At 30.4% G+C, this 24,207-nt stretch overlaps 2 protein-coding genes across 2 annotated transcripts in view; one reads left to right on the top strand and one right to left on the bottom strand.

Annotated features, from left to right (window-relative positions):
• LOTGIDRAFT_232689 (hypothetical protein) overlaps positions 1-10,782 on the top strand; it is a gene marked incomplete at both ends in the record, with an annotated part of 59,563 nt that extends 48,781 nt beyond the window's left edge. Inside the window, 15 exons of the mRNA XM_009057694.1 lie at positions 71-161; positions 1,367-1,484; positions 1,905-2,072; positions 2,518-2,698; positions 2,987-3,259; positions 3,770-3,870; positions 4,154-4,303; positions 4,643-4,837; positions 7,268-7,376; positions 7,602-7,778; positions 7,964-8,137; positions 8,642-8,766; positions 9,056-9,232; positions 9,557-9,747; positions 10,116-10,782. Coding sequence (XP_009055942.1) covers positions 71-161; positions 1,367-1,484; positions 1,905-2,072; positions 2,518-2,698; positions 2,987-3,259; positions 3,770-3,870; positions 4,154-4,303; positions 4,643-4,837; positions 7,268-7,376; positions 7,602-7,778; positions 7,964-8,137; positions 8,642-8,766; positions 9,056-9,232; positions 9,557-9,747; positions 10,116-10,782 — 2,897 coding nt within the window. The remainder of the gene's footprint in view (positions 1-70; positions 162-1,366; positions 1,485-1,904; positions 2,073-2,517; positions 2,699-2,986; positions 3,260-3,769; positions 3,871-4,153; positions 4,304-4,642; positions 4,838-7,267; positions 7,377-7,601; positions 7,779-7,963; positions 8,138-8,641; positions 8,767-9,055; positions 9,233-9,556; positions 9,748-10,115) is intronic.
• A 3,846-nt stretch (positions 10,783-14,628) lies between these two features.
• On the bottom strand, positions 14,629-19,909 carry LOTGIDRAFT_161792 (hypothetical protein; the record flags this gene model as incomplete). The annotated part of the gene is made up of 6 exons (XM_009057693.1): positions 14,629-14,670; positions 14,927-15,175; positions 15,483-15,565; positions 17,529-17,720; positions 18,621-19,043; positions 19,180-19,909. The coding sequence occupies 6 exons, from the start codon at positions 19,907-19,909 to the stop codon at positions 14,629-14,631; spliced, it is 1,719 nt and encodes a 572-aa protein (XP_009055941.1).
• Between the last annotated feature and the right edge of the window lie 4,298 nt (positions 19,910-24,207).

Genomic DNA, 24,207 nt, shown 5'->3' with positions numbered 1-24,207 from the left:
ACTGTGACGTCATTCCATGCTCTAGTCTGTGCACGTAAACCTCTTGTATTACCATATATTTATGGTAAAGGATCTAAGAAAGGTGGATTATTATCTCCTACTGGTAATTCTAGTAAAGCTAGATCTATTACACCTACAGCTTTACAAGGTTCTTCTACAGAGTGAGTAGTAATTTTTAGATTAATGATAAATTTCTCAACAAAATTCCTAAAATGCCGGAATTTTACCCATTATGTTTTGAATAGGCTTTCATCTGTGCTCACTGTAGCCTACACTTTTATAAGAAATTCATGTCATCTCTGTAGCCTACACTTTTATGAGAAATTCATGTCATCTCTGTAGCCTACACTTTTATGAGAAATTCATGTCATCTCTGTAGCCTACACTTTTATAAGAAATTCATGTCATCTCTGTAGCCTACACATTTATAAGAAATTCATGTCATCTCTGTAGCCTACACATTTATAAGAAATTCATGTCATCTCTGTAGCCTACACTTTTATAAGAAATTCATGTCATCTCTGTAGCCTACACTTTTATAAGAAATTCATGTCATCTCTGTAGCCTACACTTTTATAAGAAATTCATGTCATCTCTGTAGCCTACACTTTTATAAGAAATTCATGTCATCTTTGTAGCCTACACATTTATAAGAAATTCATGTCATCTCTGTAGCCTACACTTTTATAAGAAATTCATGTCATCTCTGTAAGCCTACACTTTTATAAGAAATTCATGTCATCTCTGTAGCCTACACTTTTATAAGAAATTCATGTCATCTCTGTAGCCTACACTTTTATAAGAAATTCATGTCATCTCTGTAGCCTACACTTTTATAAGAAATTCATGTCATCTTTGTAGCCTACACATTTATAAGAAATTCATGTCATCTCTGTAGCCTACACTTTTATAAGAAATTCATGTCATCTCTGTAAGCCTACACTTTTTCAATAAATTCATGTCATCTCTGTAGCCTACACTTTTATAAGAAATTCATGTCATCTCTGTAGCCTACACTTTTTCAATAAATTCATGTCATCTCTGTAGCCTACACTTTTCTAAGAAACACATGTCATCTCTGCAGTTTACACTTTTCTAAGAAATTCATGTCATCTCTGTACACTTTTCCAAGGAATTCATGTCATCTCCTGTAGCCTACACTTTTCCCAGAAATTCATGTCATCTCTACACTTTTCCTAAGAATGCATTTCATCTCTGTAGCCTACACTTTTCCAAAAAATTCATGTCATCTCTGTACACTTTTCCAAGTAATTCATGTCATCTCTGTACACTTTTTGAAGGAAGTAGTCAACTCTTTACACTTTACCAACAAATATGTAATATCTGTATTCTGTATCTGTTTCAGATCTGTTGTTAAAACCAATGAAAGAATTTTATCGGATTCTACTGATTTATTAGATAAAAATTCTGAAAGCTCTTCAGGTCAGGAAAGTTTATCAAGGGTCACATTACCAAATAAACAGGTTGGTTTTATATTGTATTCTCACTTTCTTAGTGTCCATGGCAACTACTCTCAACAAATTTCTGCTTACAAACTGTAGGATTTTTCTTATAATAATGTAGAGTAAACAAATTGATTTGTCAAAACAAATCAGTAAGTAGACAATTACCATATATCTACAAACATATTAGTTATTTGTTTGTGGAAACTAAATCACCCCAACTGACTGAATCACACACTGAGAAAATCTCAACTTTAAACTAAAAGACTAATTTTTAAATATACAACCATCAAATGTGCTCACTGATAATGAATGAAACAAAATATGTAGAGCTGTATTTTAATCAGATTAAATGAAACTAAGATGTAGATGTTGTAAGTGTAGACAATAAGAGTAGACTAGAAACAGTATAATGTGGTAGTACAGTCTTATGATTTTCAGACATTATTGGTTGGAGTTGATAAACAGACAGCAGTAAAAGATTTATTAGAATCAGTGTGTAATAAAAGACAACTGAATCCTAGAGATCATTATGTTCGTATAAAACCAGTTGGATCTCAAGATGATAGGTTTATTATACCTGATAGAAATGAATCTATAAAACGTCTGGTAAGTTTTCTTTATTATTCTTCTGTTTAATTCCATATTGTATACTAAAATGACTATACCATGATCAGAGAGAAGTATTGTAATAAACATAAAAATTCTTTAACTACTGAAGAACACAGTTTTTATTTGATTGATTGATCTGTGTATCTATTTTATCTACACCTGTGATCTATACTGTGAGAAATGTATAGAGTAGTTTTTATTTGGTTAAATAGTTCTTAATTCCTGTAATTAGGTTAACTCATTTTGAAAAATATTTCTGTGGTTAGTGAGCTAACCAATATTCACTGTAGACTACTAAACTATGCAAATTACGCTTTAAATTTTGGAATTGATCTTTGAACTTGAGACTCGCATGTGATAAAGATATGATTGAAATATTTGTTCACCAGTCAATACAGTGAAATCAACAGCCTTATATCATTTTCAAAACTATATTTTGTAGAAATATGATGCTATAGAAGTATGTCAGAAGAGTATATTTCAACTAGAACTTAATAAAACAACTAAAGATGGAGTATTCGGGTTTGCTGTAGAAGCTGAGTTAGCAGAAGATTATGATAGAGATGATGAATTACAAGTATACGTCTGTGATGTAACTAAAGGTTCAGTTGCTGATGAACAGGGTGAGCTTACGTTTTAATGATTTTGATTGATTTGATTTTGAGAGCATTTGCAGATTGCAGAGCTTATGCATGGTTTTGTTTTTTTATCTGTGTGCACAATTTTTTGTTAGCACATACTGACAATAATAGCTAACATCACTTGCTTGTGTTCAGATGCAACAGTTTAGGAGTGTTAATAAATTTGTAAAAACTCATTTGTTTTTCCACTGATTGATGATTATATTTAGCTCACTACATGTAAATGTGTCAAGTGTGTTGATAGATAAAACTAAATAATATTATTTACAGGTTTAATAGTGGGTGATGAATTATTAGTCATTAATGGTAAAATAGTCTCAGAATTAGATATGGTTTACATAGAAACATTACTGCATGAATCACGAACATTATTTTTAACTGTGAGATCATTTCGTACGCAACCTCCTAATACTGACTTTATAACACAGCATGCTGATGCTTATATCAGTAATATGGTGTGTCCTCCCCCACCCTCACAATCTAGAATTAGTGATAAAATTATTGGAAATTTGATAGTTCCTGCTCCTGTAAATACTGAAACCGGTAAGTCCTCAAGTTTCTTAATGGATTTTCATAGATAACAATTATCTGATTCTGATATTTTAAGATTAATTTGATTTAAGAATGTGTGTTATAATTTAAGATAATAAATTGTATTATGACTGCATAAAGGATGACTATATACTAAGGATAGACCGTAGTTCAGATATTTAGAATACTGGAATCATGATGTCATTTCTCTAGTCAAACAAGTGGTGATCTTGGTCAGCATGTGAAAGTATTGTGACTGTGAAGAAGTCATGTGCTCTCATTATTTCATTAAACTTAGTTGTAAAAGGGTACAGATAATCTGGGAAATATCAATGTCAGAAGGTTTCCCTCAGGCTAGACTGGTAGACAATATCCTGTTTTCCTAATTTCCTTATGAATCCTGAGTAGTTCTGTTTATGTGCTGAATACAACTATAGATTGTTGACATGCATGTGAAGTGTAATAATGAAACAGTTTTGTAATATGTTTTGATTATTAAGAGTGTACAATGATATATTTCAGGTGAAGATACAGAAAGTTCTAAACATTCTAGTCCATCAAAATCTAGTCAGGATAAATCTAGTCAAGATATTTCTTCTGATCAAATTGATGCTCTACTTAAAGTAAGTAATTGAAATTGTATGTCTTTCTAGCTGGACAGTCAATCCCCTTTTTCATCAAACACAGAGTAATTTCATACTCATGAGATTGTGTAAAGTCTTATTATTATTTATTCAAATGTTAAATACTGTGCCATTATTGACTATGAAAGTAGGTTTCTTATGTTTGATGACCTTATCTTCCTGTTGGTTTTTCAGAATCAAGCTATTAAAATGTTCATGTGCTTATGAGCTATGAAGAAATACCAAAAGCATTATAAATATTTTTTCCTTATTTGTTATGTAGGGAGCTGAACAGGTAACAGCTATTTGTCGTAATCCTCCAACAAAACAAGATCTAGCTGAACGACCAGTGAGTCCTAGACCATTAACTGATGCTCAGAGAATGAGAAAAGTTATCATGGAATTAATAGAAACAGAAAGGGCATATGTCAAGGTAAGGTGAACGTTTAATTCTTATTTATTTGTATCTTTGAGTTTTGAGGTAAACTAAGCTTTAAAATCTGAAAACTTCTTTATCTCTTCTAATGAGAATTATTGTCTGAGCAAAATGTTTATTATTTAAATTATAGGTTACAACTATGATATAATGTCAGTGTTTGTTCATAATTCATATTCCCTAACTGGTGTATTTTGATCCTCAGTGAAATAGTGTACAGATATTCACATCAATTTTTCAGTTCTGTATGTGGTTGGGGCTTAGTCTTAGCTTAACAGTAGATTTGTGTACTTGAACAAAAAATAAATCAATTCAACCTCAAATTTTATTTTTCAGGATTTGAGTTGTTTAAATGAAAGATATTTAGAACCATTAAGAGAGGAGACATTTTTAACAACTAATGAAATTAATCAGTTATTTGGTAATATACAAGAAATAGTTGTATTTCAACAACAATTCTTACAAAGTTTAGAAGAAGCCATTGATCTAGAGAATGAATTCTTCACAACTGATGATACCAAAGTATTTCGAGTAAGTTTATATTTTATTTTATATTAGTGCAGGGGAAGATCCACTCTAGTCTTTTTTTTTTAAAGTTGTTTTGAATTGTCTTATGGAGCATTAGCCTCATCAACTTCTTGGATTCATTTTGTAATCCTGTTTAAAACAACATCCCAGTAACCTTCTTGGAATATAACAATACCTTGCCTTTTTCATTTCATGACATCTTTTCAAATGAGTTCAGTTTTAAACTATACAAGTTTTCTGTATTTCTGATGTTCTCAAAGGTATATAGTTAGTTTCTGTATCAATTTGGTATTCTGGGGTTGTAATTGTATGAAATATCCCAAAATTGTTTCTGAAACATCTACTGTGTGAAGTGACCCTCACCCATTGGTGATCAACAGTTGCACATGGTTACGAATATAAATAGCGGTATTAAGTTTCGAAAGTACTTCTCATTCATTATTCACGCCCATTTATACATAACTGTTGATTGCTATGGTCTAATTGTGATATGTAGAGTGCACCAGCTTTAAAATAACAATACTTTTGATGTTTACAGATTTATCAGATGTAACCACTTTTAACATTGTAAAATCATTTTTGGTTTTTCCATTAATGTCAAAAGAGGGAGGGATCCTTGTTTTATAAAATTGTTTTGCTTATAACTAAAAAAGGGTCAAATTTTCAATAAATTTGACCAGAGTATTCAGTTTAACTCTGTTTTACAGATATTTCAAAATTGGCACATACTGTAGACCTATATTTAAATCATAGTTTTATTTTATTGTAATTTGCTTTAATGTAAATAAGTTAGTGTTAGAACTGTTAGGTCTGGTGATTTTATTGATAATCTTAAACTGAATCCTACCACAATATCTACCTCATTTCTATTTTATATCATGAAACAATTACAGTTTAACAAATATCACATGTTTTGCTATGTCTGGCCACAGTGACACAGTAATTCTTTGTTCGAGCAAAGTAAGATTTTTGTTTTCGACTGAGATTAGTTGTTTGACACATATACTAATATTGAAACTACACTGAAATTTATGGGATATAGATGATTTTAAATGAAAAATTCATTTTGATGATAATAGTTCTTTGGGGTTAGAACTAGTGTTAGAAATGACATAAAACGATGATGCGGTCTGAAGAAATACATATGTATGTTCAGATAATTTTAGTGGATTTTTGTTGACCATTAAAGTTTTGACTTTTGAACCTCTAAAGTCTAAGATGTCCGATCAAAACAAAAAGTTAACTGAAGTACAATGGGTATATAAGCAAATCTTGATGTTTTTTTATTTTATTTAGGATGATAGTGAAGAAATAAGGGTTGGTATTTGGTTGTATTATCTATATAGTTATAGTATTGTATTGGGTCGTTATAGCTTTAGTAATCACTGTTATATTGGTCAAGTTTTATAATTAATTATTGTATACAATAATAAATTGCAGTATTCACAGCTTTAAGGGTCAAGTTGAAATAGTTTTTCAAGGCTTTTAAACTTAAATGATATATTTGCATGAGCTGGGAAATGGTTTGCTTAGACCAGTAATCAGATAATTACTCAATTGATTCTACATAGATGGAACTTCCATTGTCATGTAACATTTTTTTTTCTCTTCTTAATGGAAATTATTGTGTATTTGTTTGCCTATTGGGAATTCCTATAGGGAAAATATAAACATTGAAATAATTCGCATTGAATCAATGCAATTGATTTTTGTAAATCAAAATAACTTGAAGGACTCCATTATATTAACAGTAAAACATGGAAATTTAGATAATAGATTATTATAGTATTCAGTGAACAGTCAGTTTCCCCCAAGGTCTGAATGAAAAGTTTTTATTTATGTCCCCATTATGTCCCCATATTTCACAAAAAGCGTATTATATATTATGTTGATATCACATATCACTAATATCTGTAAGTTATAATGATGTCACAATGAGAAACATCTAAATTTGTCATTCTGAAAGTGAAACTGAGCAACTATCCCTTGTATTTTTAATGTTTGAGAAATAGAAAACTTACAAAACTAGATCATAAGGTTTTTGGAGAAACAAGGTTTCAGTTTATGTGATTTAAGTGTGGGATTCACATGTTCTAAATTAGACATGTATCTTTATGTAAAATGTGGGTCAGGCGTGTTGTTTATGTCCCAATGTCTTTGGCAGTATTTAAACACTAATAGCTATAGCATGTTTTTTTCAACATTTTTAAAATATTTGCACTTCATTCATATTTGTTTTTTGTTTTTATACTTTCAATATTATATTCAGTCATTCAATATAATTTCAATACAATTCATTTCATATCAGTCATACAAATTAAAATATTAAGTTTGAATTTCATTTCATGTTATTTCAATCATTTCATTTCAATAAAATAATAACATGGTTGTTTAAATACTGTGCTTGATATTAAATATTTTATATAATTTCAGAGAGTATTATTTTCATTAGGAGGATCTTTCCTGTATTATGCTAATCATTTCAAGGTTTACAGTTCATTTTGTGCTAGTCATTCACGATCTCAAAAACTGCTCAATCCTGGTAAGTGATCAATTAGTCTATGATATATTCAAAACTTAATTGTGGTAGTTTATATGATTATTCTATATTATAAGGTACAAGTACAATTGTTAGTACTTACAGAAGGGAAGGAAAAATGGAGCTAGAACATTTTAAGTGTGGCTTATGTTATATATAAACAATTGCACAATGTTCAATGGTTGTTTTCACATCAATTTTGTTTCTGTATTTTGTATTGTTTTTCAGAATCCAATAAGGCACTAAAAGAATTTTTAAAAGCCAGAAATCCTAAACAACAGCATTCAGCAACATTAGAATCTTATCTTATTAAACCTATACAACGTATATTAAAATATCCTCTATTATTACAACAGTTGGTTAACATGTCTCAACCAGAAACAGATGAACATCATCATTTATCAGGTATATAACTTATACTAATACAATGTAGTACTGTTTGTCAGGTTATTACTTTATATCAGGTTATTACTTTATATCAGGTTATTACTCTGTATCAGATTATTACTCTAAATCAGGTTATTACTCTGTATCAGATTATTACTCTGTACCAGGTTATTATTCTTTATCAAATTATTATTCTATATCAGATTATTACTCTGTATCAGATTATTACTCTATATCAGGTTATTACTCTGTATCAGATTATTACTCTGTACCAGGTTATTATTCTTTATCAAATTATTATTCTATATCAGATTATTACTCTGTGTCAGATTATTACTCTATATCAGGGTTTTTTTTTTTTTTTTACTCTATATCAGGTTAGTACTCTATATCAGATTATTACTCTGTATCAGATTATTACTCTGTACCAGGTTATTATTCTTTATCAAATTATTATTCTATATCAGATTATTACTCTGTATCAGATTATTACTCTATATCAGGTTTTTTTTTTTTTTACTCTATATCAGGTTAGTACTCTATATCAGATTATTACTCTGTATCAGATTATTACTCTGTACCAGGTTATTATTCTTTATCAAATTATTATTCTATATCAGATTATTATTCTACATTTTTCTTTATATCTGACTACTCCAAAGCTTTATATTTGCTTACTCTTACTCTTAGTCTAATTTAATCTGATTAGCAACAAATTTTATTACTCTAAGTTAAGGTAAAATTTTCCATTGTGGATATAGGATATAAATTTTGTTTGTATGTTGTAATAAAAACTGTTATTATGATAATATTGCTAAATGAAAATTAAATGAATATTATATCATGTTGATGCTTACAAGTTGTTTTGATTTATTTGACAGAAGCATTACGAGGAATGGAGGCTGTTGCAGAACATATCAATGAAATGCAGAAAATTTATGAAGAATACGGGTCTATATTTGATGATCTCTCAACTACCTTTAAACAGGTTCATCCTCATAAACAGGTATTTATTTATTCTCAGTACACATGAGATTTCTTGGTAACAATGGATATGAAACTATTGAAGACTGAGTCTTGAATGATTATGGATGGAGTCGCGCAAAGATATTTCTACCATTTTTCAGGCCATTTAAAACGTAAAAAAAAGTTTATATTGTATCTGAACTGGACAAGCCAGACTTCTAGTTTGTTGACTGAAAATGAAATAGACAACTCATGTTTGGAATAGCCACAGAATGTTCCCAAATTGAGGAATTTATAATTAATAATGTCTTATGTTTTGTAATTTCTAGCCAGTTGATTTAAGTGTAGGAGAACTACAAATGTATGGTACAGTGGAATGGTGTAATATGGCAGAATATCTGGGCAAAGTGAAAAAATCAACAGATTTTGAAACCATAGTGTTTGTCTTCCGAACTGCTGTTGTCTTCCTTTGTAGGGAAAAGGTTAAACGCAGTAAAAAGTCAAAGGTGAATTGATTTTTTAACTTGGTTTACCTACTTAATAGTTTATTTTTGAGAAAATTCCAAATGCATGCTGGGTTTTGTTTAAACGGGCCCGTCATTCCATCAAAGGAAGGGGTTGGAGCCACTGATTGGACAAAATCCATGTCAGACACTTATATAAGGTTATTTGAGTTGTCAATGTTGAATAGACAACATCTCACCAAATCCTGTGGTCAATATTTTGACAATGAGATTCAGGCTATACCTGTCGTTAGTGTAGCTGTAAGCTGCAATAAGCTAACTTAACAGGGGTCCAGTTTTGTTTTTAATCAATATGATGTTTTTCAGTCTCTACAACAGAAGAGTTCAACATCAGACAATGAAATGTTAGAAAGATTCCGTACATTAATTCCAACACAAGAAGTTCAAGTGAGAATGGGTAAAGTGGCAGATATGGACCGCCATTATTGGTGGGATCTAATTCATTCTAGATCAGATCCTGAAAGTAGACCAGAGAGATATTATCAATTCTGTAATAGGTGAGATTGATAGTTTGATTTCTGTGAAAAAAATTGTGAAACTGGACAGAAATCACATCTTGAGTGTTCAATTGTCAGCTGTCAACATGTAAACCTTGAGTCAACAGACATATTATGGTATTATTATGGTATTATTATGGTATTCCCTAACTTTGAATTGGTCCAGAATTGTGTTGTCAATCAATCACTGGAAATAATTATTTTATTTAACAGTTATAATGCAACACAGGATGTGGGCTGTGATAGAAATATATTTACAAATACCTACATAAGTTGATACTATTTGTCTTATATCTACTACATACTGGCATGTAATATGTGGCATTAATTAAGAGCAAGCATTATTACGTTACGTTGATTTTTTTCAGTACTGCTGAAGCAAAAGGTGATTTTATAAAAGTGATACGTCATACTATAAGGGAAAGTGTTCGGAGAATGATGATACCAAGTACTAAAACAGTCAAAGTATCAGTATCACCAGAACATACTAAGACAGGTTCTAAAGAACCTTTACCGAATCCTGCAGTTGTAAAACAGAGACGTGCAAATAAACCACAAGATCCTGAAAGACACTCAGTTGATTTAGAGGAGAAATTTAGTTCTTTAGATTATGATAATTTATTTCGTACTCGAAGTAAAACTATTGGTGATATAAATGAGGCTGGTATGAATGACAATAGTACATTTATTACAGCTTCTGAACCACAAATTAGTGCGGCCCAAAACACTAGTCCCAATTCATCCAACTCTAATCTTAGTTCTAATAGTGGTTCAGCTAAACTATTATTTGCTAGTGCTAATCCATTAAGTTACTCCTCAAGTTCTGTGAATTCTTCCGGTGGATCTCCTGTATGGAAACGATGTGAAGTAGTGCCACAACCTGGTAATCAGTTATTACCACCCATCATTACCACGGTACCTACAGATAAAGTCAGTGGTAAACCTCCAACTGGTACAGAAACACAACGTAAAGACACCAAGACTGTTGTTTTCGCTACACCGCCATTTCCAGTGTACAAAGATACAGAATGTTGACTCTAAAACTATAAATACAAACTCAGTGTACAAATTTTGCATTTTATCTGAAAATTTTAGAATCTCTCAGCTGGTTTGAGAGAAAGAAGCCTTCTGTTCTTTTATTGTCTGTACAGAGTGTTATTAGTTAAAAGGTCCAATACAGATATATTTCGAGACATATTTTCGCTGTTGAATGTCAAAGGATTTGTTCCATATTTTTGTCTAATTGAATGTGTTTTAGTTTAAATGGTTAAGTAGTATGGAAATCAACAAATTTAAGAAAGAAGACCTCACTGCCGTTTACAAATAAATGCTAGTTGGATTTAAAAAAGTAGCTTAAACACTTAACAGATATTCTGAATATTTATATCATATGAACCTGAATTTATTCAAATCTGGTATGATTAGCAGAAGACAAGAACCGTCCCAAAAATTAGTATATTAGACATCCATGTACAGAGAAAGTTTAATAGTTCTGCTTCAAAAAGTAAAGCAGTTTAAAGTTTAAACAGTTTTTTTGCAATATATAATATAGAAAAATTGGCAAAAATATGAAAATGTGTGGATTAAAAACAGATTGACATCTTTTTCAGAAATATAACGTTATCCAATTGAGTTAGATATGTGATAAAATGTTCATTAGATTTGAGGAACGCGTATATCATGGACATACTTAAAACATAAGTTTCATCTTTCTTTTATTGAAAAATACGTGTTTTGTTGAAATATAAAAAAATATTTTTATCATAGAAAGTTGTAATGGCAAGTTTTTAAAGGTTTTTTGAAAATGGGAATTGTGCAATGTTTTATGTATCAGTATTATTGCTAAAATGATCTGTTTGGGATCTGTTTTTTAAAGGACCATATTATTTTAATGTTATTCTAATCTTATTACAGCATAATACATTTTATTATTATTATTATTATTATTATTATTAGAATTTAAGGTCACTTTATTGTTCAGTGTATAAATCATCATGTATCATTTCACTTGAACATACTTTTTAAACATTCTATAAATAGTTGTAGTTAAACCAACACACAAATAACATATCTTTGTGATGCTTTCAAAAATTTTTCCAATGTTTTATGCTTTTTGATGCTAGCTTTTTGGTGCCATTTTGCTATGTCAAATGTTATGTAAGAAATTGTTTTCAAAATTGATTAGAAATATTACCAGAGTAGAATTGGTCAAAATATTGTTGCTTCATTAAGTATTATTTATTATATTTTGATTTCAAACCAATGATCATTTTAGAAGAAATAAAGATATGTATACAAATATAAGTCATGTTGGAAAGTTGTTTCCACCACTAGTTCAAATAAACCATGTGTTTTAGTTCTCAAAAGAGACTGTCTGACTAGTGAAGTGTGATCTTGTCAACTTGGATCCATTGCATTCAACATAAGAAAAACTGATATCAACTGTCAAACTAAAACCAGCTATTGATTATATGCTCACAGATGCCGCCAATTGCAAGCTGTCATTGAAAATCCAGTAATTGTTCTTTGATTCTGTCTGAGGCAATGCCTTTAATAGCCCAGTTTCAAAATGTGGGCACATAAAGTTAAAGTTTTTTTTACCCTTATATGAACATGATGAAAAATTCTCAGTAAAAGACTATCAAATATAGATGTTGTAATGCTCCTGATGCGTGTTAAAAGGCTTGACTTACTTTCTTCATGCTCTAAAGCAATAACCCCCTCCAAACATTCAATACAAAGACAAATATGATAGAGAAACTTTGTTTATTGCATACAATATAGAATTGTTAAGTATAATCAAGGACCCTTTTTCCAATGATATTTATATTTTAAGAAATTATTCTTTCAAGTGTTTTTCAAAGGCATCAAATTGTAGTTTTTGAGATCACTATACATCTAAATATAATATTTATCATCAATATACGATATATAATAAAGATATAAGAAGATGACACAACAAAAGGAATGCCAGTTTAGAACTATTTCTACTATACCAGTACCATAACTACATCACATCAATATCAGCTGCCTAAACATCACACATACTTTAGACCATTTATATAATAAAAATTCAGATAACAGAATGAAATAATTAAAATATTTCTCATAAATTGATGTAAAATATAAAAATCAAATAAATGTTTGAAATGATATACATGTAGTTATTATTGAAAAAATTTGCATTGGAAATGCTCTGATCATTAGGCTCGGCCTTAATAATAAATTAACATAGAAAAATGAAAACAATAGACATTGATAACAGTTCACACAGTAAGGTAAATATAGACTTTATAGGATGTATTTATAGATAAACATATCACATTTCATACACATGGCACAGCTCTAAATAATATGACTACATTATAGAGTATATAAAAATAAAATCTGAAATAACTTTGTTCTAATAAAACTATATAATATTACAATATAACTAAATCTAACACCATTATGCTCCTGATATCATTGATTGATATTATATTGCTTCTGTTAAGACTTGGATTTAGAATGCAAGAACAGAAAATAAGGATGGACAAAATTGCAATTCAACATTATTTCGATTTTAGCTGTCCTATAGAACAAATAAAACCAGAGAAAGATATTTGATTGTCAACTTCTATTTGAACAATAAATAAGATATGTATTAAATTACAAGATAAAAGATATATTAAACAAATGAGTATTGAAAACATTAAAAATATGCTATCTCTTCATCTAATACATTAAAAATTATCAATCGAAATGCATGATTAGTTGAAGATCACATTATTACAATGTTTACTTTTAATTTTCTATCACATACAGACAATAATTATATACTATATAGTCCGATAAAGATATCTATACACATCCATACAGACAGTCTATTTTGTTTCAGGTTGTCCTGTTAATTTTAATACATTCAGTTCTGTGACAAGATCATACTAGACATGCTTTTCCAGCTGATAAGATTCAGCTATCTGGGTCACTTTTTAAATCAAAATCTGTTAAGTTTTAAAGATAGTTGAAATAGTGCTCTATTTACTTGTTGATCTAACATTTAGACGGCCAAAAATAACTTGGTTATGTTTTTATGTCTGTGTCAAGATGTGCATCAATATCCACACTGATCATATAGTTGTGAACACAATTAAATTCTCATCTCTTCATAACAATCCATTCACATTATTACCTATTAAATTCTTATATATTCCATATATTCTTGTGTTTCAACACATAGCCATTTTAAATGCTAGAGTCTGGGATCATGCCAAAGTAAAAAGAGTAATTGTGTGTCAAATTGGAATAAATGTACTGTCCAGCACCAGCACCAAGACTAAAATAATATTGATGATCCTAAAAGCCTGATTAATTATTTACATAGTAGTGCTAGTAATAAAATATACTAATCAATGATAAATGAGATCAGTATTATGATCTATGAACCAGTCCAACTTTCAATAATATACATTTAAATCTTTAAATTATGCAATTTTTGTTGTTGAAAATTTTAAATCTAAATTGGCAAGCTATATCATATTGCAGTTTAAAAATGCTTCAGGCCACCAAAGCCCATAAATAATAACAACAATTCACGATTCTACAGTTTATGGAATGAAAACCACTAAATGCTGTAAAATTAATCTATATATACTGATAAAAACCAATAATATAGTAAGTAAGGAACCACATTTCAAGCAGACATTAACTAGAAGCATAATATTTACACATACTACAACCGAGCTGCCTAACTAAAAATACATTTGACCAAAGAGTATCTGCTCCTAAAATAGGAATGTGTTTGTGAATAAGAGGGGAATATAAATCAAAATAATTTCCTCTATAAGCACTTTAGGAATTTCACCATGTTGTTATCATAGTGAGATCTTCATGTAAAATCTTTTAACTTGTTACTTCTGACTCAGACTCACTCAACATACTATCCTGTAAATACATTAAATTCATGGTGAATACTCTTTCACTTTTCACTGATAAGGTAGTATAATCTAAATTGTAGCTTTGTCAAAGTCAAACCTTTAACAAAAAAAATTAACTTAAGTTACATCAATTGCCAATTAAACAAATGTTCTACAATAAGGCTAGTCTCCTAGACTTTAAAATAACAGAAGCAAAGCTGACATTGTACTATTTGGATAACCTTTTTATTTATCAATAACATAATAGAAAGTATAGAGCTTACCCAACCACCCTCTCTTACAATCCATGAAGCAAACTTATCACCAACATATTGTTGGGTCATATCTTTAACTCTATAGGCTAGTTGTGTACCAGCACCGGCAGCTTTAATGGCACCTGCTGTTGTCTGGTAGATCAATGATAGTTGATTCCAACTGATCTCATCACCTAATCCTTTTCTTAATGTATCATAAAATCTCAAATATGCCTGTTTTCTGTGTTGTTCAACAACAACTTGTACTGGATCATCAAACTGAAAAACATAACAAATATTACCTTTAATTATACATATCATTATTTAAATCTTACATTATAGGCAATTCAGTCAAATGTTAGACTTGTTATTATCATAGAAACCATGTATATCAGAATCTGAAACCATGACAGACAAAATGATAATTTAGTTATTCATTTTTTTGGTTGAACCATAATTTTCAAAAGAACCTCTTTAAAAATAAGTTGTTGATAAAAACTTAAAGAGTTGAACAAATTTAAGGATAAAAACAAATAAATGAAGGATCAGGTCTAGTAATCTGGTTGAAATCTCCATTAAAACTTACAGATTGTGACAGTCTGTCTCCACCAACTCGTAAACAATCCAATATCTCCTGCTCTAGAGCTGTTAATTGTTCAGGATCTACACCTAAAATATACAGTACATATCTAAATATTGGATTTTTTAAATCAATTATTTGAAGCACAAAGAAGTAGCAATCCAATAATGCCAATAAAGATAGTGGACCACAGCCATATACGCCCACCACGGCATGTGGATGTTAAAAACGAAGCATCCATTTTAAGTTTCATCAAAATCGGTTGAAAACTAAGAGAGTAATAGCATATTCAAGATTTTGGGGCAAGGGCAATAACTCTGCTTCTAACAGTCGAAAATAGCTCAAATTCGAACTTGATCTTTGTTTTATGAATATGTATACACATACCGAATTTCATTTGATTCCATCAAAAAATCTTGTTTTTAGAGTGTTTACAAGCAAATGTTGACGGACGAACGGAGTGTTCACGAGCAATTGATGTTGATAGAAGCACTTACTGTTATGAGGTTAAAGGGCGATAACTCCTCCAAACTGACGTATGAGGCCTAAATCTTGAAAAGGTAAACTAAACTTTCTCAAACCTTGCGATTTAGGTCCAATAACATCCATTTTAAGTTTCATCAAAATCGGTTGAAAACTAAGAGAGTAATAGCATATTCAAGATTTTGGGGCAAGGACAATAACTCTGCTTCTAACGGTCAAATTCTAACGGACGGACCAACGGACGGACAGGGGTGCCGACAATATACGTCCATATAAAGAGATGTGGGCGTATAAAAATAGCTTGCAAAGGAAACATCACCCACTACAAGATGTCAGAAATGAAAGTTTTTAGTGGCTTAATAATACATTTTTAATTAATCTTTAAAATATTTTAAAGTCAAAACCTCAGAAACAGTTAATCAAATTATCATTCAAACATGAACATTGTCTCATCGATGTACACACAAGAGCAATAATTCTGAAACCATTCATCCAATTGTTCCCAATTTCAAACTTGACTGAGATCTCATCAATATATGTAAACCAAGTGTCTTCAAGATAAGATAAAGATATCTTGCGAGGCAAGGTAACATACGCCGACTGGCAGCTGTCAGAAATGATAAAACAGTCTTTAGTGACTAAAATACGAATTTTCTCATATTGAAGAAATTTTATTAGTTTGAATTCAATTATATATACCAGTTATTTATCCTGAGTAATTCTACAAAATTTTTAAAAATCAATATCAATAACCCAAATAGAACAAACAATTAAATCACACTGCTCTAATCAAGGGCAAAAAAAAACTTTTGATGCGTGTTTACAAAGTCAATGGCAATAACTCAAAAAATGTTCATAAAAAATATCTCTTGTTAGAACTTGTCCGAGATCTTATCAATTTCAATGATCACACTAAGTGTCATCAAAATTGGTTGAAAATTGTAGCTTCTATTGCGCTCGCAAACAAATTTCGACGCGTTTTAACAAAGTCAAGGGCAATAACTCAAAAACCGTTCATCGAAAATGCGTCAAGTTAAATCTTGTCCGAGATCTAATCAATTCCAATGATCACACCAAGTTTCATCAGAATCGGTTGAAAACTGTAGCTTCAATCCTGCTCACGAACTATTTTTAACAAATTTCGAACCGTTTTACAAAGTCAAGGGCAATAACTCAAAAACCGTTCATCGAAAATATGTCAAATTCAAACTTGACCAGATCTTACCAGTTCAGTATACATCAAATGAATCGCTGTACTACTAGTGGTATTGGTGATCCCATCAAAAAGTCTTCTGTTATTGGTTATTGCTGCCTGTTTTTTCTTTTTGGAATCACCACATATTCATGTGGGTGTATAAAAACTGTAGCCTATATCATGCCTACAATCCAACTTTGACCTTTGAGTCAAGGGATATTACTCTGAAACTATTCATCTGATTATTACCGGAACCTGACCGAGATGGACATATAAAATGTGACCTAATTAATACATCTGCCAGTCATGACTATCATGAGTTCTATAATTTTAGCTGTGTTTGAGTTATTAAAATCCTTCAAACATCAACTTACTAGAAGAATTATCATGTGCATATCTTATATGACCTCCATCAGTATCACTTGAAGACTTCGATTTATCCATTTTATCAGCCATATCCATTAACTTGGCAGCTATCTTTTCCATCAAATCATCTTTTTCACTGTCTGATTTCTCATGGAATGGAATATTTTCATCTTTTTTATCTGGACTATCAACATCATCACCTATAAATATTATATATCATGGTGTCTTTCATACATATAGATATCTTTAAACTATAACCATATACAAACTATAGAAAAAGATAGTTTGCCAGGAAAGATAACATACACTCACTGGCAGTTTCATTTTAATTAGTACATTTGAAAAAAGGTCACCATAACATAAAACTATTCATCTGAAAGTCATCACAACTTGACAGAAATATCATCAATTTGCTTCTATGCATATCAAATTTCAGTAAGTCCTTTACTTTTTATTAAGTCAAGATCTAAAATTCCAAAACCATTCATTCAATTATTGCCAATTTTGAACATATCCTTTACCTCTCATCGTATAATTAGTCCTAGTTTTATCGAGATCAAACGAAAAAGAGTAGTTAATATATCATGTCTAAAAGAAAAATGTTGACGCCTAAATAATAAAACAAATAATATTGCAGCCTGTATCATGTCTACAAAAAATAAGAATGGAGATATGGATGATTGAACAGGGGCAACTTCCACATATCCACGTCTCATTTCCAAATGAAACATAAAATACCATACCGCGTTTTGATTAAAAAAATGGAATAAGGGTAATCAATATTTTGGGTAGAGACAATAGCATGCAAATCTAGGCAAACTTAGCCTTTCTTAAGGACTATATATGACATTCCGAGCCTTAACAAATCAGCTGACTGATATGATTTCTGTTGAGTTAACAAGCAGGCAGTGGTACATGGTAACTGACAGTATAAAAGACATGTTTAGATACAAGTAATAGAGAATGACATGTTAGATAAGTTATGACAATATGAAGTTGAACCCAGTTTAATGATATATATTTACAGAAAATACCTTCGTTCAGTATGCTTATTATAGGAATGTAGTAATTGACTGTTAATTACTAAGACAGATACTCACCTGAATTATCATTAGTACAAGTAGCAATATTAGTATTAAGACTATCACCTAATGTTAAATTTCCCGCATCGCTAGTACTGTTACTAGTCCCATTACTAGTACCATTGTGTAATGGTGGTGCTTTAGGTGGTGGTGGTGCAGGTTTATTACGACTACGACTAGGTTTAGGTAGTTCACCTGTTTTATTTTTATTCTGATCAGTGGTCGTTTCATCATCAATATATTTGATGTCATCTAAATCTATAGAATGACTTGTATCAATATAAGGAAGAGGAATTGGTGGTACTTTTGTTTCCTCTTTTTTAGGATCTTTTACAGGTGGAGGAGTAGTGCGTTGTGGTATTTTATCAGTCTTTTTTCCATCATCAGACGTACGTTTATCACTGGTTTTATTATCAATAATAGCATCAGCTGATTGTGATTCTGAAATAGAAGGAAAGTCAACATGCAAATGTAAAAGATATTTATATGAAGTTAAAAAGAATGTTCTTCAAATGTTACCATTTAAAAATCAGAAATTTATAATTAACCCATCACCTTCAATTAAATATATTCTTACCAAATATAGTAGTAGACTTTCTTTTAGACCGAAATGATCTCCTAAATGATTCAAATATAGAGCTTCGTTTAGAAGCTGTGCTGTCACTTCTCTTTCTATTTCCACCACGTCTTAACTGGACTTCATCATCAAATTCATCATCTAGCTCTCCACCATTCACTTCAATTGTAGAAGATTTTTGATCATTTTTATCATTCTTCTTTTTCTTCTTTCTCTCTTTCCTGATATCTTCTTCCTCCTTTTCTTCATTTTCTTTCTCTCTCTCTTGTCTTCGGAATGTTATACTTAAACGTTCTTTTGCTCTTTTATAGAAACTTTTCTTTCGTCGTAGAGGAGCACCAACTCGACTATCAAGAACATCGGACTCACCTGATGTAGCAGAACCAGAATGTCGTCTGTTAGCAAAATCACTCTTAGTTTTCATGTATTCTTTAATATCTTCTGCTGTAAATTCGTCTTTATCGTCTAGTTTAAAACTTGATGGCATAGTCTGAGATCTTTCAATATTAAAATTATGTGAAGTGTTATCATCTTTAAACCAAATATCCAAGCTTTCACGTGATGCATCATAATATCCACTGCTAGAATTGGTATTCGTTATTGAACTTCCATTGCTTTGTAAACTTTTTGGACCCAGCTTATTTTCTAAAAATTCTTCTAAAATATGTGCTGCATCACGATATACATCTTGTTCAGATAGCTGACGGGGCTTCTTATTTTTCTTGGACATTTTTTGAACTGAAGAGATCTGAAATTAGATTTATTGATAATGTTAAAAATTTATGGGTCTATGAAATGATGAAAATGGGAGTAGAGATTACAATAAATAATAGACACAATTTTATGGGTTTTATTGTACTACAATTTACATTGTCATAATCAGGTGAAATAAGAAAATATTTCCTTACTTCACCTGATGATGACAATGTAAATTGTTGTAAAGTTGTGTATAATAAGTATACTAAAAAAAACTTGAAAAAATAGCATAAGAAAAGAAAGATGTATCTTACAGGAAAAAAGAAAACTCAATATATAACCCACATCTCAAAATATCAAATAAGCTTAAAAATAGACATTAACCTACTTTCTTTGAGGGCAATATTCCTAAATTTCACATGAGTTGACACCCACAATAATTCTAACAATTATTGACATATGTTTATTATTGTGAATTTAGAACATTGAATATATTCACTGTTAGAACATTTGGTATGAATTGAAGCAGAACATCCTCTACACAGTCTATATATCAAACTAAAACTATAGGTCAGTTATCCTCTCAACAATCAATTATTCACTTTCTGTAATACAGAATATGAGCATGTATCGCATTGTTTAAAAAATTCATTATCATTTATAGTCAACCATGTTGAAAATTCCAATATGTATGTATCATCACTCAAAGAGTGTTTAGAGCACAGTGTCTATTTTTCATTTTATTTGAGCATTGTATGTATAGTATACATATAGTAAAAACACTTAATTGTCAATGCATATACAAAATGTTCATTTTTTTGTGAAAAACACAACTTTTCTGATCCAATATACAGATCAATTCAAACAAACAATAACTTATTTTCAAATATTTTCAGATTAAAGCCTAATCTTAACACTTGATAAATCTGGACATACACATATGATTTATAATATCCAATGAAAAGTCTAGTCTAGAGAACTCCACTTATAAGTGCTTTCAATATCCCTTATTTGTCTGCTTTGTTTTTTAAGCATAATTAGGCGCATTAATTAAAATCATGCTTCCCATGATAACCAAACAACACTTAGAGAAATATATAGTTTTAACAAAGTAGATGGAAACAAACTTGTTTACCCTGAAAGTTTGACGTTTTAAAATTCAAATACTGGATAGCATGCTTCTTATAAGTTTGTTTTCCACACGTTTAAAAAGCATGGAAATTGAATGTCAATTTAAATCCAATGTCCATATTGATTCAAACAAGCATTAAATTTTCAAAGGAATGTGAAATCATATTGTAATAGTCATCAAGTCTATCATTAGGCCTACAATCACTCTTTCGATGTCAGCTGCAGTCTGATAGAGTCTACCATGTACTATTCGTGTAAATCTGTGATAAAAATATTGTTAAAATGCAAGAATATGTGTCCCAATGTTTGGCATATCATATATTGAATTCTGTTTGATAGGAGAATCTTGAAATTATTGTAAGAGGATCTAATAAGCTTACATTAAAACAAAAGGTTTCATTTCTATGATGATTGGATTAGTGAAACTGTTAAGATTATATAATATCTTCATGAGATTTGGGCTCACTCAAAGAATTAACAATTTAGGCCAAATAAGAAAAAAAAGGCTGGAAAAAATAAACTAAATTTTTTTTTGATAAATTGTATTGCATTTAGTTGCAAAAAATCAATTTAAGAAAACAAATTTTCATTGACTAAACTGGTATTAGTTAACATTACAAAAGCTCTAAAATAGACAATAAAATAATTAACACAGAAATCGACAGATAAAAACTTATCCAAATCTTTTTTACTTATATACATTTCATTTGAAACTTGTTTAAGCCTAGTTAAGGCCATGATTATGACGATCCATGAATACACACAGGGATTATTTAATCTCCAAAAGAAGCGAAATCAGAATGGAATTTTTATGTTGTATCATAAAGTCAATAAGCCTATTGATAATAAACATTTTCTAACTGTGTCTGCATGCTATTTGTGTAAGAATGTCTTCTACTCTCTGGCCACATTAAGTTGTAAATCACATTTTGGCTATCATTTTTGTATGAATTGAAATATTAATCTTGAAATATTGCTGAGAGGCTTAGATTGTCTTTGTGTTGATGAAAATGCCAACCATTGAAAACAAGATTATTTGAAACTATGATTTTACAGAGGGGATTTTCAGTTCAAAATGTGTCATATCACATATGAGAAGTGTGTTCATTCAAGTGCAAAATTTCAAAACTTATATATTCATGGACCCATAGGCATTCTAAGACAATTGGTTTGCACTTGAGAATCATCTAATCCTAGTCTTATTATCAAATGCAAAAAATCATATTTCAACAAATAATAATTTTTCAGCCAATCCTAGGCCTATAAATTTTTGTTGTCATTTATTTAATCATTAATACCGATCAACCTAAAATAATCTAAGACTCTCAGAAGAAGGCTTTACTTTGAAAATTATATTTCAATTAATATGAATAAGATTGCCAAAATGCGAAGTTTCAATCCAAATAAGGAAAGATATTTGCCTACCTTTCTTGGTAATATTTGGCAAAACAGCCACTTGTTGATTCTATGTAAGTTTAGGCCATAAATATAATGCTAAACACTACCTAACCAAGTCTGTAATGAACATGTCAAGCTTTACATCATAAAATTGCATCGTTGTCAAATGGTAGTGTGTATTCTGTTGAAAGTATGGATTTCAGGAAGATCAAAGGCTTTCTGGAAAGAGTCTTCTCATTGTCACTGACTGTCTGAGAATCGAAAAGTCAACAATAATTTATTTTGTCTTATTAGAAGTAGTAAATAGTGTCCACCGCTGGCAAATTAAAAAATAAATAAAGTGACTAAACGAAATATTCAAGTTAAAACTTCGAGTTTTATTGATAGTTGCTTCCGATACCTTGCTTTATAACTATAATAATTCTTAACAACCATAATCATAGAATAAATTTGAAACCCTAATTTCATCAAGTTTTTCAGTTTTTTTCGTTTCCTTGAAAACGTCAACCCAGTGTTTTGTAGCTGTCGACCTTAACCTTGAATGCTCCTCATGTAAATAAATATATAAATGTAGAAATAAGAAATAAAGAGAAAATAGGAAATGGCTGGTTTTACCAAAGCGATCATCGGAAATTATAAGTGAGATTTATTAATTTATTACTTCACATTGAGGCATGATTTAAAATGCTGTTGTTAATATTCGACTGATTCCTTTGGCATTATCTTCGTATCTTTCGCTACATTTCTTTTCATTCATTTGACTATTCGCCATCCGGGTGGCAGAAAAAATCTAAAAAATTCATGAAATGTCAGCTTTTTGATATAATTTATTCTTTCAGTGACATATTAGTCGACTCTGAGAAACTTGTAATGGATTTTGTCAGGTTCAGACAAGACCGTGTTAATACAGTCAAGTAACCTAATTTCGTGGAAACCTATTATTCGTGGATTTCCACAAATCATTAATGATTTACATGAGCGACCTTGCGCGACCTCCGCATTAGTTTGTTTTAATAAACATGGGTTTTCTGTACAATGTCAGCCAGTAGAATGAATCCAGTAGTTTCAAGCAAGGTAAAATGTATTGATGTATACTTTGACAAATACAAAATGGCCGATTTCAGTTTTTACCAAACGTCACCATTTTTTATCGGCCGATTTTCCTTATGATCCCAAGCAGTAATTGGAATTCCAAGTGTCTTCTGCTAGAATATATCCAACGAATGAAATCACGTGATCAACTAGCGGATTCCGTGTCAGTAGAAAATTTCTATGGAACACAAAGTGGACCATATTCTTATGTTGTTTCAGTGACTTTTAGCAATAAATCAGGCTACGTATCTTATTTTGTCCGTCACTATTTTTTTTTTAAATCATGGTTCTTTGAAGGAATTGTCACTAGTTATAATGAACTGATATTAAAGATAAATACAAAGAGAAGTTAATTATACCACCCGGTATAACTGTTTTTGTAGACTAATTTATAGATCAAACATTGTACACGAAAATAGGTTACGCATTCTGCCGCCGTTGCCGAGTTGGTTGCTCATGAAATATGGGTCAAAGTGAAGGATTAATAAAGAAAATGGAAATAAACCAATTTTAATTATTTTGTAGAATATCTGAGGATACATCTAAGACATAAAAAAAAAATATTGTTTTTTTAACTTTGATGAAATTCGGTGTTGAATCCTTGTATCCACGAAAATAGGTTACACCACTGTATAAATTGAATTTCTTGCAATGGAACGAATGTAGAAATTCTGCCATTTTGTTTACACCAATTAGCATACATCCCAAAAG

Source organism: Lottia gigantea, assembly GCF_000327385.1.
Source record: "Lottia gigantea unplaced genomic scaffold LOTGIsca_31, whole genome shotgun sequence".
Lineage (NCBI taxonomy): Eukaryota > Metazoa > Mollusca > Gastropoda > Lottiidae > Lottia > Lottia gigantea.
Note: the sequence above shows the minus strand (reverse complement) of the source record. Positions and strands in the feature narration are given on the sequence as shown.